The 14,616-nt window shown below is 42.2% G+C and overlaps 1 protein-coding gene across 1 annotated transcript; it reads left to right on the top strand.

Moving 5' to 3' along the window:
* Positions 1-200: 200 nt before the first annotated feature.
* Positions 201-14,113, top strand: LOC101741424 (peroxidase). Its single transcript, XM_004924171.5, has 11 exons — positions 201-946; positions 4,862-4,978; positions 6,249-6,397; positions 7,339-7,528; positions 7,876-8,073; positions 8,718-8,862; positions 9,213-9,369; positions 10,014-10,181; positions 11,164-11,362; positions 12,657-12,762; positions 13,821-14,113. Exons 1-11 carry the CDS (start codon positions 835-837, stop codon positions 13,948-13,950), a joined length of 1,671 nt encoding a protein of 556 aa, XP_004924228.3. The 5' UTR covers positions 201-834; the 3' UTR covers positions 13,951-14,113.
* Positions 14,114-14,616: the final 503 nt, after the last annotated feature.

A 14,616-nucleotide genomic window follows, 5' to 3' on the forward strand; every position in this document is an offset into this window, starting at 1 on the left:
GTTTACCGTCTCACGAAAAAACCGATAATCGTTTAGTATCGATTCTGTTATTTCTTTATCAATAGCTTGATGGATTTTTGAAGATTTATCACAAAGGGGAAATTTTCAGGCGAGCTCCTGAAATTGCTCGAGAGAATTTTATAGTCCCAGAACTTTGTATACATGCTAATTTGTCTTGATATTGTTGTTGAAGAGATTCAAACATCTGTCAAATAACTATAGAATTGTATTCGTAGCGCATAAAAGAAAACTATTTCCGGTCCTCCTCCGTCCAAAAGAAAACCGTCCTCGCCGAACCCGTCGCTTGCGACGAAGGGCTCGACGAGTAAATTAACCCATAGACACAGAGTCCACTAAGTTTTTCGCCGGATCTTCTCAGTAGGTCGCGTTTCCGATCCGGTGGTAGATTCTGCGAAGCACTGCTCTTGCTAGGGCCAGTGTAAGCAACATTTCCGGCTTGAGCCCCGTGAGGTCACCTACACGTTAGGGTCAAGCTGAAATAATCTCTCAAGGCTATCTGCACAGGTAGAAAAAAAAACTCACTGTTGCACTTTTATTGTTCTCTTCCAAAATCTTCTAATAATATAATATAACTGGAAAAATATGTCGGTGTTTTAATGTTTTCTCTCATTGTTACACTTTTCTCGCTCTAGCCCGAGTCTGGGTCTGCGAACAAAATGCGCGATGTAGTTCGCTCCAAAAAACTGTATTTCCGTTAGATGGTGTGCTATCGAAGTGGACGCTTGTAATCCACACGAAGGACGGCGGACGGATGCTTCCTGCAACAATTTGAGGCGGCCTTCGAGGGGAGCGTCGCTGACTCCCTACTACAGGATGCTGCCCGCACAATACGGTGCTGAGGGTAGACCAAGGGTGGCCAAGTCAGGTCGGCCCCTCCCCGACGTCAGGACTCTCAGGGTTTCCATAATGTCTGACGGTAGAGTCGGTAAGAATAAAAAAAATTATTAATTTCCGCATGGTTAGATAATGTACCTTCGTGCCAAATTTTAGTCTCCTTGTAAACTCGGAAGATTGTGTCGCTTTACAGGTCTATGTTCCAATGTCATTCTTCAGGATGTTACTTAAATCTGTATTTATAATAGTTTTATTTATGTTATTTATTTATTTATTGTTAACATAGAAGTAGAAATACAATCTTTAACACTACAAGTCCGACTGGCGGGCTTTTGTGAGTTTTCGTGAGTTCGTTGTTCCGGGCTGTTGGCGAAGATGATATAGAAATAATGTTTACGCCGATTTGGTATGAGGTTTTAATATAAAAGCGACACAATAACTAAAATAAAATACAAAATGAGTTGAGAATCGTACACTTAAACTAAGACTCGCAATATCTTACTGGTCGTCGTCGCGCGCGCTGAGGGCGTGTGTTTTCGCGCTCAGAGAGCTCTGTCTCAGCGGGCGGTAAGGCGGCGGCGGGGGCGGTATCGCACGTTCGGAAATTACGTTCCGTTATATCCTCCCCCTCCGAGTCACTAGAACGCCTCGTTAGTGGCTCGGCAGAAACAACAAGACGGGGCCGTCCACGCAGGCGTCGAGGCTGTACTGGAGCTGAGACCTGACCGGTTTGATTATGATACGGCTTCAAATGAGAAGCATGAAATTTCCCTAAAACCTGCGAATTCAAATCAGTAATCTCATAGGTAGTAGGACTAACGATATTACTAATCTGGTAGGGTCCGTCACGCTTAGGCATAAACTTCTTCGTTCTACCTTTGGCGGCATCACTTAACAAGTGCGTTGAGAGAAGGACTAGATCACCTACTTGGTAACTGGGACCAGATAACTGAATTTTGTCGGTTTGCTACTTCCTATCATCCTGATGATGTTCAGCGTAAATCATTGGGGCTCCCCCTGGTCTGAAGACATCCTCGTTGCACTGCAGAAGAGAAGCTAGGCGGTTAACGCTCTGGAGGACACAGCATAGTTCCCTCGTCTTCTCTTAAGAAATCAGCAGCAGAACAAGGCGTGAGGTCACTGGGGTACTCGAACTCCAATGGAAAAACTCGTTCAGAACCATGGTAGCGCCATGTCGAAGTATGGAAGTCGATGGCTAAACCAGCTGCTACTAAAAAGTCTACACCCAATAATGTGTCATTATCCTGGGCGTCCGGGAATACGACGAATTCTATGGGAATTATCTTATACGGTAATAACTTCACGTCAAGTGTCGTTGTCAGCATTTGTCGTGTTAGCATTGAACCATCGGCGAGCTTAACACGCATAGAATTACGCACAAAAGGTTGATTATGCTGTTGCAATAGGGCGTAGAGTGAAGAACCGGCAACAGTTCGCTTGGCTGCGGTGTCGATTAAACCCCTACCTCGGATTCCTAAAATCTCTATACCTAAAATAGGTCGTCGCGCGTTGCAATTTTGCGAAGAAGTTACAGACGAAAAGGTGACAAAACTATCACAATTAAAATTTGTGGTCCCCTTAACCGGTGCATAAATTCCTAGTTTTTGTCCTGAAAAAATTTTGGTCACCCTTCTTTTAATATCAAATTCCTGGTTTTGTCCTGAAAAAATCATGGTCGCCCTAGTTGGTAACGGACCACGTGATGGACACTGACGTGAACGTTTCGTTTTCCATTTATGTCTATTATTTACGACGCACTGATTAACACAAAATTCCCTAGGAGATACTGATTTCAATTCGCTAGGTACATGAGTGCGGTTAAAACACTCCCCCTGCTTAACAGGACGAGATAAGTATGTAAACAAAGGCGTATCGTCGGAACGCGGCAAATTTGAAATAATTTGTTTATCAACACGTTTATGGGACGAGTTTACATTACATTTACGGGCAAAATTATTATTTACGGGGGGTGTACTTACATTATTAAGTGATACCAAACTTATCTGAGCAGTGTGTAGCGATGAATTAACATAATTTGGGCGCTCGGTATGAACACTACTGGATAAAAACAAGTCAGGTACAGCCCCAGTAAAAACCATAGGTAAACTTGCCAAATTACTCACCTGGGCGGACGGCTTACCAACAGCTGATGTCTCAGCGGTCGTTGTACTTCGCGATCGTGTTCGCGGTATTTGAATAAAATCGACCGCGCTAAAATTTGAACTACATTTGGAACAATTAGAACGTATGACTCCGCTCGCGCCGCAACCGTAACATTTAATATTATTTACTTTATTACTAATTACGTTGTCATTACTGTCATTCGCGGTTTGTTTTAATAACAATTTACGACACTGATCACGCGTATGACCGTAACTTTTACAATAAACACAGTATCGACGTTTCTCGAGTTTTTCGGCGGTCGGAGTGGCGTCGGCGTTATCGCCTGACGAACGTTGGCGCGGGGAAACTTCTACAGTGGCCGTAGGTACACGCTGCGTTGTAGGCCGCGGCGGCTCGAGTCGAGCGCGGGCGGCGGCGGCACCCTTTGATGTCTCGGCGACGGCGTTTGAAGTATGCGCTTCTTTCGTAGAATCCTCAATACTTCGTGCTTTTTGCAGGAGAACATTGAAACTGGTGATTTCCTCTCTACGAAGGCGTTTACGAATTTTATGATGCAGTAATCCGTATATCATATCAAGCTCCACTTTTTCACATAGGTCGCCTCGAGGTAGCTTCGCGAGGAGTGCTCGAGCCCTGGCGACAAACAGATCGGTTTTCTCCATAGGCTGCTGGCCGTCTGCGAATAGGTCGACATAAATTCTGTGGGGTGGGCGGCGATCACCAAAAGCACTTCGTAGATTTGAGATGACGTCTTCCCATGTAGAAACTTGATGCTTGATACCCTGCCACCAGGTAGCGGCGGTGTGTGTTAGCAACATGGAAATACCTTTTACGGCTACGTCATCGGGAACATTGGCGGCGTCTCTGTACGATTCTATTGCGTCGATAAAACCTTCTACTGACTCGTCTGCGCGTCCGCTGAATACAGATTTGCAGCGGCTGAAGTTGTTGGCGGGCCGATGGTCGAATGTAGGAGTCGCCGACTGCCTGACGCTATCTAACAGCTCCCGGAACGCGTCTAGCTGCGTTCGTTGAAGGGTGTCGATCAGCATGGTGATGTCTTCCGAGCGGAAGCAAACACTGGCGGGCGGCGCGTCACTCGACGGCGCGTGGGGCGGCGACGCGGCTCTCGCGTCGCGCTCCTCGGAATTCGGCATCTTCTTTGGCGGCATTATTTGACGACGGTTTAGTCGGTAAAGTCAGGAAAACACAAATCGTTCATGTAGGCACAATAATTTCATATATCACTTCACAGCTAAACGTTCGGGCGCCATTTTTAACACTACAAGTCCGACTGGCGGGCTTTTGTGAGTTTTCGTGAGTTCGTTGTTCCGGGCTGTTGGCGAAGATGATATAGAAATAATGTTTACGCCGATTTGGTATGAGGTTTTAATATAAAAGCGACACAATAACTAAAATAAAATACAAAATGAGTTGAGAATCGTACACTTAAACTAAGACTCGCAATATCTTACTGGTCGTCGTCGCGCGCGCTGAGGGCGTGTGTTTTCGCGCTCAGAGAGCTCTCTCTCAGCGGGCGGTAAGGCGGCGGCGGGGGCGGTATCGCACGTTCGGAAATTACGTTCCGTTATAAATCATAATTTGCATCTCTGCTTGAACTAGGTGATAAAACATGTAATCTCAAGCAGCAGTGCTCTTCGTCCAAAGAATACAGCAGCTTTACTTCAGACCTTACATTATAATATTTCATTATTACGTGTTATATTATGTTTTATTTTATATTAAGCAGTATGGCTTATCCTTGTTATTTCAAAGGCTAGCGAATAATTATCAGACCCATGAACTGTTGCAATTTTTTTTGTCATTTACCCCAAATCTTTTTTAAGCGTATATGTTCCAGCACATCCTCATTTGACGCAAATGGTGACCAACTACAACGTTTTCATCGCCGGAGACGTGACTTCAGTTCACGACACAGTGAACTATGTGGCTGTCACGACAGCTTGCTGCTCACCAGGTAAAGAGGTCTTTGAGGTCTTCTATCATGAGCTATGGCGTGCTATTTCATTGTGTATTACTAGTAACTTCGAGGTTGCTAGCTTCGCCGTATGGGTTTACGGGACTCAGCCTGAAAAACTGAATCCTCAAAGACTGTTACTGGTGGTAGATTTGTAACTGTAACTAAACTTGAGACCTTAGAACTTATGTCTCAAGGTAGGTGGCGCATTTACGTTGTAGATGTTTATGGGCTCTAGTAATCACTTAACATCAGGTTGGCTGTGAGCTCATCCACTCGTCTAAGGAATAAAAAATGCTTTCGGATATGCAAGCGGCATATCCTTTGACGTTTAATAACCGTAACAATTTATATCTATCTTTATTAGTTATTTTATTATTTATCTTTATTAGTTTATTATCTATCTTTATATCTTTATTATTTATGTGAGTAATAAGCACAGGAGAGTATACAATAGAAAATATATTATACAAGTTAACTCGATTTGTCCGTACGTATTGTTACACCGGTAAGAGTAACGCCATCTATCAACGAATAGCCGAACGACTATCGAAGGATCTATTAGCATCTAGAACGCTCGAGAAGTAAAGCGCTATCTATTGCCAGATAGCGGAAACACACAATACACGACTTTTGCGGAATATTCTCGATAATTGTAGGGATGTCGTACCGACTATAAAAGCGTTGCAGAGATGGCACGCAGTCAGTCAGTAATCACCTGAAGCGAAGTGGAAGAAGCGAATTAAGAACTTTAAAGCGTTTGTCAAGTGTTTTAGGTGCTTTAAATGCTAATACGGTGTTAATTTGTACTTTGGTGGAACTTTTTGTTTATCCCAAACCCCAACGCGTAACCGTATGATAACTTCTTAGGAGGCTTAGGAGGTTTAGTTAAAAAGAAATCAAAACCATACTGTCGTATTTTTAAATTCCGAAACATATTCAACAATGGGTAAGGATACGCAAAGGTAGTACCAACCAGCCTGTTTCTACCGCAAAGCAGTAATGGGTTTTCCAAAAGTGAGGCAGCTGTTGTATTGTAAAATTTACCTAACGAGTTCGTGTCTGAAGCTGGATGGTAACATTTAGATTGTTATTGTTTACAGGCCACTTAGAACCAGGTGAGACGCCGATATTAATCTAATTTTAAGTTTGGGAACTACCCGTCAAAACGACCATTTTTCAAAGTCAAACTTTTTCTAACTACCCGATAGTTGAGCGCCGAATAAAAGCTCCCAGTTAAAAGCTCTACACGCAAGCCAGTTTTTTTCAGGTGGAGAGGCAGACCCGAGATGCCTACCGATCAGAGTGCCCGATGATGATGTGCATCTTCGTAGAAGCAACGTGAGATGTCTGAATTTGACACGTGCCATCACGTATCAGCGTCTGGGCTGTGTATCCAATAATGTGCCTGGAGAACGGGTCAGTTTTGTTCTAAGTCACAACCAGGGCATTGGCTCTCAAACTTTTTCGCAGCGCGCACCTTTAATGATGTAAATTTACAGCACAAATAACCTGAAAGAGGTTTTGGAGAAACGAAGGAAAGCCATGCGAATTTATCATTCGGTTAGTTGTCTTTTAATGAGACGAACGAAACTGTATGGATCATCCAATTTCTCATTATTTTCTTAAATTTTACGTAATGTTTAATTTAATGTTACCCGCAAATCGCCAAACAAATATCTTAATGTATTTTTTTAACAATTTAAAACATTTTGCCGACTCCCTTGATTGTTGCTGCTGGCTATTTGGGAAGTATTTTTATTTATTTTTATTGCCCTTGTAGGCAGACGAGCATACGGCCTACCTGATGATGAGCGATTACCGTCGCCCATGGGCTTCAACAATGCCAGGGGCAGAGCCAAGCCGCTGCCTACCGCTTAATACTATCCACAAGCCTCGTTTGAAGAAGGACATGTCATAGCGCTCGGGAAACACCGTGGAGGGGAGCTCATTCCAAAGCCGGATGGAACGTGGCAAAAAAGCTTTCTGGAAGCGCATTGTGGATGTTCCTAAATATCAGAATGGCTTTACGTGCCATTACTGGTGGTAGGACATCTTGTGAGTCTGCACGGGTAGGTAACACCACCCTGCTTATTTCTGCCGTGAAGCAGTAATGAGTTTCGGTTTGAAGGGCGGGGCAGCCGTTTTAACTATACTTGAGACCTTAGAACTTACGTCTCAGGAAGGGTGGCGCATTTACGTTGTGGATGTCTATGGGATCCAGTAACCGCTTAACACCAGGTGGGCTGTAAGATCGTCCAGCCATCTGAGCTATTATTAAAAAAAAAAAAAAACGTGCCCATGCGGGATTCTACCTACCCACTTCCTTCTACTGAGCTAACTGAGACAACATTCCACAGATCAACACAGCAACGCCCATGCTCGATCTCTCGATCGTGTACGGCAACAACGCTATGGCTGCAGCCCGAGGAAGGCAGTACGAGGGTGGTAGACTCCGTGCTGACATATTGAAAGGCAAGGACTGGCCACCTTCAGGGTCGGCATTCTGCATCAACAACGAAGCCAATGAGACAAGATGCCACGACGCTCGTAAGTTAACGGCGAGGCAAGATTTAACGCCTTCCAGTAACCACTTAACACCATAAAAAATAAAAATAACCTCTTAACAGACTACGGCCTCCGCAAGGGACAGTTTTAACAATGCATGTACGTACCCATTTAGAGTCCTTGAACTCCTGCGTCGTCTTATACTAAGACATTCAGAAGAGAATGATACGCTGGTATAAACCAGCGTATTGCAATGGCCAAGTGGCTTTTTTTGGCGTTGGGGTACATTATCCTACCTCTTTCTGCCACGAAGCAGTTCTGAGTTGAAGGGTAGGACACCTTTAGTGCAATGCGACAGTGGCACTCACGATTTTCGTGTTCTTTTCCAGCGACGAACGGCGCCAATTCGCTTTTGGGCATCAACATGTTGTTCCTCTGGCTGTACCGGAACCACAATTCTATAGCCAGACGGCTTCAGACCCTGAACCGATGCTGGGACGACGATAGAATCTTCTTCACCGCTAAAGAAATCAACATAGCCATGTATTTGCAAATCCTGTACTATGAACTCATGCCTGTAGTTTTAGGTGAGAATTGAATCAACGCTTGTTATGAGCAGTTTAGTTTGACTAGTTTATTATTATTTAATTAAAGCCATATTGGCTAGCCAACATGACCTGGAGTGGTGTCAAGGAGAAAATGCAAGATAGGGTCAAGTGGAGATAACTTGTGAGGGCCCTAATTACCAGCGAGGTAACCTAGGACTACAACAACAACACCAAAATCTAAAAGACTACAACAACAAAATCATATTAAGCAACCTCTACTGTTGACTGTGGGTCAAAAGAAAACCCCACCTCTTCCAGTGGGCTTAGTATAGTGAGTAAGGTATACATGGGTGAATGGATTAACTGAGCATACCGTGAGCTCGCACGGACCACCGTCTTGGATATGTAAGGAAATCCAAGCATGGTAGAAACTATCAAAGTAGACGATCAGGTTTTGGAAGGTTTAACGACAAACCGAAGATTTTCTAAAGACCGGGTGATGTTGCTCGGTAGTCGACGGTCCGAATGTTGTTCTTCGGAACTTGTATATACGCGAGCTTATCTTGAAATGAGATTCAGGCATCTTGCGTTGTATGATGTTTACCATCACAAGGACATCTGCCGATGCGACACAGCACACACTAGCTGTTCTTAATTGAACTATAACATAAATTATTCCACAGGAAAAGAATTTCTACTGAACAACAAAGTTATCTTTGACGTTTTGGGTCACGTCAATGACTATGACGATCGTCTAATGCCCACTGTCAGTCTGGAGTACATTATTGGAACTAGATGGTTCCACACTATACAGGAAGGGAGGCTGAGGTAATTTCGGAGCTCTTCTCGTGCACAAACAGACACAGATCCGACTTACATCTAGCCTGGGGCCCTATACCACACTACTATAGACACAAGTCCTCTGCAGCTCTGTACTGATCCCGAGCCATTCTCAAACAGAAACACACACAGATCTAACCTACATCTAGCCAAGGGTCCTATACCACACATCTATAGACACAAGTCCTCTGCAGCTCTGTACTGATCTCGAGCTCTTCTCGTACACAAATAGAAACAGATCCGACCTACATCTAGCCGAGAGTCCTATACCGCACTACTATAGATACAGTCCTCTGCAGCTCTGTACTTGCACCTAGCTGAAATCATTTAACTCGCAGATTGTACACAAAAGAAGGGAAGATATACGATGAACAGCCAATAGTCGATTTGACTCTTCGGACTGGTGCATTACCCATTAATAATACCTTGGAGGGCGTAACCCAGGGGGCCTTCAGACAGCCGTGTGCCGACACCGATAATCTGGTAGATCCTGATGTAAGTTATACCGGTAGCTAATCCTAAAATACATGCAGGCTAAATATCAAATCTAATTAACATTTGATTCGTCGTGGCCTAAAGGTTAAGACGCCCGGTGCATTCGTATCTAGCGATGCACCGGTGTTCGATTCCCAGTCGATTTAATGTCGCAACCTGTATCTAGAGGATAACAAAAACTTTTTTTTTTATGGCTTAGATGGGTGGACGAGCTCACAGTCCCCCTGGTGTTAAGTGGTTACTGGAGCCCATAGATATCTAAAACGTAAATGCGCCACCTACTTTGAGATATAAGTTATAAGGTCTCAGTATAGTTACAACGGCTGCCCCACCCTTCAAACCGAAACGCATTACTGCTTCACGACAGAAATAGGCAGGGTGGTGGTACCCTCCCCGTGCGAACTCACAAGAAGTCCTACCACCAGTAATAACGCAAATTATAATTTTGCGGGTTTGATTTACACGATGTTATTCCTTCACCGTGGATATCAATCGTGAAGATTTCTTAAGTACGTATTTCATTAGAAAAATTGGTATCCGCCTGAGGAATTCGAACACCGTTGCATCGCTAGATACGAATGCACCCGACGTCTTATCCTTTAGGCCATGACCACGTAGGGAAAAAAACTTGGTTCTTTTCTTAGATTGGAGAAAGGATATTAGGAAGGTTGCAGTTTGCGTCAGACGTGGTGTCCAGTGACATCATGAAAGGCAGAGACCTAGGTTTACCGCCCTACAACGATTATCGTCGGCTGTGCGGTCTGCCAGTCGCGAAGAAGTTTAAAGATTTGCTACGTTGGATGAGAAGTGAGGTATCCGTCAAGTATATAAGACTTTTTAACCGATTAGCATCTGCGAAAGTGTATTTATAAGTGCTGGGAGATTCAACAAAGTCGTTGAACAAAAGATGTAGCTTCTCTAAATCTTCTAAAGAGCGCAGTGAAGATTCGGTAAATTACCATTATTTTACTGGGACGTTGTTTCATTTTAATCAATTTCATCTCAATGGATTCCAATTTGAAATCAACAAAATCAACTTTTTTCTGCCACATTTTCTATATAGTATAGTTTGTATAGGATCTTTATAAATTTAAAACGGGCAACAAAAGCAACGCGAGAAAACAATTACCATACAAAAAAAAAGAAGGAGAACGTCTATGACGATGTATATAAAAAACATCTAATATATAAAATTCTCGTGTCACAATGTTAGTTCCCATACTCCTCCGAAACCGCTTGACCGATTCTCATGAAATTTTTTATGCATATTCAGTAAGCCTGAGAATCGGCTACTATCTATTTTTCATACCCTTAAGTGATAAGGGTTGTCCACACGTTTTTTTTTTGTCAGGAGGAAATCGCCGGACTTCCGCCCTTCACTGGGGATGGAGGGCGGGGCATGTCGGAGTCGAACCGACTAAAACCTCCTGTCTCTCAACAACCAACGTCCAAACCTCGCATGAGACAGAATTCATGAAACGGCAAAAGGGGTAAAGTGAAGCGTTTTTGTCCACCCCTAAGGTTTATTTTTTATTTTTTGGACATTTTTTTTTTGTTATAATGAGACATTATGTGGTTGAATGAGGTATTGTTATTTTTATATTCCTTCATCGTTCACAGCGCTACATGCCTCTTTCACTCATCTACCACATCCTTACACACTTACAATAAGTTAGTTTTTTTTTTCTACACTAGAAATTCCCTAGAAATCTTATATATGGCAAAACAACGTTTGCCGGGTCAGCTAGTTTATATATATAATAATATATATTTTATAATTCTTTATTTCCAAAGCAAGTTGAAGCGATGTCGCTTCAGTATGAGAGCACGGAGGACATTGACCTAATGGCTGGTATAATAGCGGAGTGGCCAGCTAAAGACGCGGTGGTTGGACCGACGCTGCGCTGTATCATGGCAACACAGATGAAAAGATGGCGGCGCGCCGACAGGTTCTGGTATGAGAACGACATACATCCGGGTGCTTTAACCCAAGGTTAGCATTCGAACAAGTTTTTATTTATTACTAGCGACCCACCCTCGCTTCGCTTCGGAAACTTTAAATTTTATTATTGATAACTGAGTCCCGCGATGTTACCCGCGGTTATTGTCGTACCGTGGGTGAAGCCGCGGGGCGAAGCTAGTCTAAAAAAGTAGGCTGTTACTTCTTATATCATCAGCTACCTATCAGTGAAAGTCCGGTCAAAATCGGTCCAGCCGTTCCAGAGATTAGCCGGAACAAACAGACAGACAGACAAAAATTGTAAAAAATGTTATTTTGGTGTATGTACCGTATATATATTCATATGCATGTAGTAAAAAGAGGCTATTTCAATATTACAAACAGACACATTTTATTTATATGTATAGAATATAAACATTGTAATCAGCTAAGAAGGTTATCACTGGTGGTAGGACGTCTTGTGAGTCCGCACGGGTAGGTACCATCGCCCTGCCTAAGCTAAGTAAGATCGCTTGTCGAGTTAGATCGTTGGACGAGCTCACGGCCCCTCTGATGTTAAGAAACAACGTAAATGCCGTCACCCATCCTGAGACATGAGTTCTAAGTCTCAGTTTTAGAGTACAACGACTGCTCCACTCTTAAACCAAAACGCATTGCTGCTTCACGTCAGAAATAAGCAAGGCCGTTGTAGCTACCGGTCTGGGCTTACAAGACATCCTACTACCAATAAATACTTGCGTTTATAGTTAGAATATCACATTAAAATGCATTAAAAGCCAGTGAAGAGGCATGCATTTCGCTTTGAAAGACGCAATACCTACATTAAGTCCCTTTTGCCTGTCTAATTCGATTGAGACCATGGAGAGCGGAAGTAAGGAGCATCATCTTGAATAGGGGATATATTGATAAAGTGTCCAAACAGTAAACAGCGAGTTATTGTTGTAAGACTCGCCGAAATAGCGCTAATGTAGCAAGTGGAAGTGAAATGAATATAACATTACAATTTTAAACAGACTGAGGTGTGCTGGATTGAAAAGAATTAATATTTATCGTGACTTGCTTAGTTAAAAAATATGCAGTACATGTTTCTCAACCATTTATTTTTATTATTAGTAACGTAGGAAGTGAATCTTTCCTCCTTATTATAGTATCATGCTCTGATAGTCTATGGCGCTTATTTTTAAAATCCTTCCACTTGCTACTGTGGCGCCACCTTAATTGGCTAACTTTTTTTAATAAACTGAGATGATGCTCCTTCTACTCTCCATAATTGAAACGAACCAAAATCTATGGCGGCACTTTAATAAAAAGTGTTGCTACATTTCAGATCAATTGGTGGAAATAAGGAAAATATCTATGGCCAAAATTATGTGCGACCACGGGGATCAAGTTGAAGATATACAACCAAATGTGTTCATCTTACCTGGATACGGGTAATTATATTAATAATAATAATAATAGAATTATTTATTGCCTTTCACACAGATTTAGATTAATACATTCAGATAAACTAGTGTTATTGTAATTACTATTGTGTAATTACTGGTGGTAGGTCCTCTTGTGAGTCCACACGAGTAGGTACCACCACCCTGCCTATTTCTGCCGTGAAGCAGTAACGCGTTTCGGCTTGAAGGGTGGGGCAGCCGTTGTAACTATACTTGAGACCTTAGAACTTATATCTCAAGGTGGGTGGCGCATTTACGTCGTAGATGTCTATGGGCTCCAGTAACCACTTAATACCAGGTGGGCTGTGAGCTCATCCATCCATCTAAGCAGCAAAACGATACTTCAAGTCGCGCTAAGAAATTTAATCCACAAAGGTATATTACCCAATGCGTATGGAGGGTAGAAGCAGGGAGCATTAGTTTAGCGTAGTAAAAAGTGTCCACTAAAAGGGAGCAAACTAAGGTGGCGTCACAGTAGCAAGTGGAAAAATTTAAAAAACAGCGTCATAGACTTGACTCTGACTTGACTCTGTTTAAAACTGATAAATTCATTAAATTTCCACTTCCCACACTAGCGCTTTGGTGATTTTTCCAACAATAACTTGCTGTTTACAGGAGGACACTTTTCAACTCGCCCCTATACATGATGGCGCTTTTTACCTCCACCCTCCATACTCATGTTTTAAGTGTACAGACCATATCGAGGGGTGAAAGTTTATTTGGTTCAAGCGACATTTTTGCAATGTTACGGGAACTTGTAAATAGTTTAAACATTTGGAAAAAAATATAACGACAAAAACAATTCTTCAACTATTTCTATGGAGTAAGCTTAATTTAAGTTCAATTAAAGACATCGAACTGTTAATGCTGATATCAAATAAAAGGCACCTTTAATTACAAAGATAAAGGTCGCGCATTAAGCGAAATACGCTTAAATCAAATAGCTTTTCACCCTAGATACACTAAAGCAATCCAGACGTCACCCAAACGGCTGTATGTTTACGATTTCTTTGCACGTTCACAGAACTATAATAAAACTGTTTCAGAAATGAATTAACGAAATGCTCATCGCTGCCGACTCTCGACTGGCAGCTCTGGAAGGATCAATCGTGCGATAAAACATACAAGAAACAGGACTCGGATTTAGACGAATACGGAAACGTATACATTTACTGACGTCATTGAATCAACAGAATATACTTTCAATTCAAAGCTTCGTTAGCCGTCCACTAATCAAACTTATTTGCAGTGAATTCCCCGAAATTTTACACTAGAACGATAATTAATTCAATTTCATTCAATAAAATAAACGTTTTCAAATAAATCCGTCTTCATTTAATTGAGATTCATTTTTATTTTTATTTTAACCATTCGTAAGTTTTTTTTAAAGATTTTTATATATTATGTATAATAAAAACTAGCAACATTGGTAGGTATAGCAAGAATAATTGGCATTATAAAATAAATGACGCAATCCAAAATTTTAACGAAGAAGAATATGTAATGCCTTCAATAAAATGAAGGGAGTTTAATTATCATTAATACAGTCGAATTCAATTAAACATGCTTTACATGGTAACACAAAAACCACCAACGCTTGCGCCGTGCTTACCTATCGCTTGTTCCGTGTTCTCGCTCGCACGCTCAGGTTCAGGCGGAACGTGACACTTTTTTACGTGTGCAACCGGTGTTCATTGATTTATAAGACATTACCTATATATTAATACGTGAAGCAAAAACTTTGTATCCCTTTTTACGAAAATTGCGCGGACGGAGGAGTATGAAATTTTCCACACTTATAAAGAACTAGCGGCCCGCCCCGGCTTCGCTTGGGTAGTAGCG

The sequence above is a fragment of the Bombyx mori genome, chromosome 11, assembly GCF_030269925.1.
Source record: "Bombyx mori chromosome 11, ASM3026992v2".
Taxonomy (NCBI): Eukaryota; Metazoa; Arthropoda; class Insecta; order Lepidoptera; family Bombycidae; genus Bombyx; species Bombyx mori.

What these genes read in the sequence shown, in the direction of transcription:
- LOC101741424 (XM_004924171.5), top strand. Translation starts at nt 835, where the DNA reads ATGCTGCCCGCACAATACGGTGCTGAGGGTAGACCAAGGGTGGCCAAG. An exon ending in GACAGCTTGCTGCTCACCAG is followed by an intron (nt 4,979 to 6,248) that starts GTAAAGAGGTCT and finishes AGTTTTTTTCAG; the next exon opens with GTGGAGAGGCAGACCCGAGA. An exon ending in ACTCATGCCTGTAGTTTTAG is followed by an intron (nt 8,074 to 8,717) that starts GTGAGAATTGAA and finishes ATTATTCCACAG; the next exon opens with GAAAAGAATTTCTACTGAAC.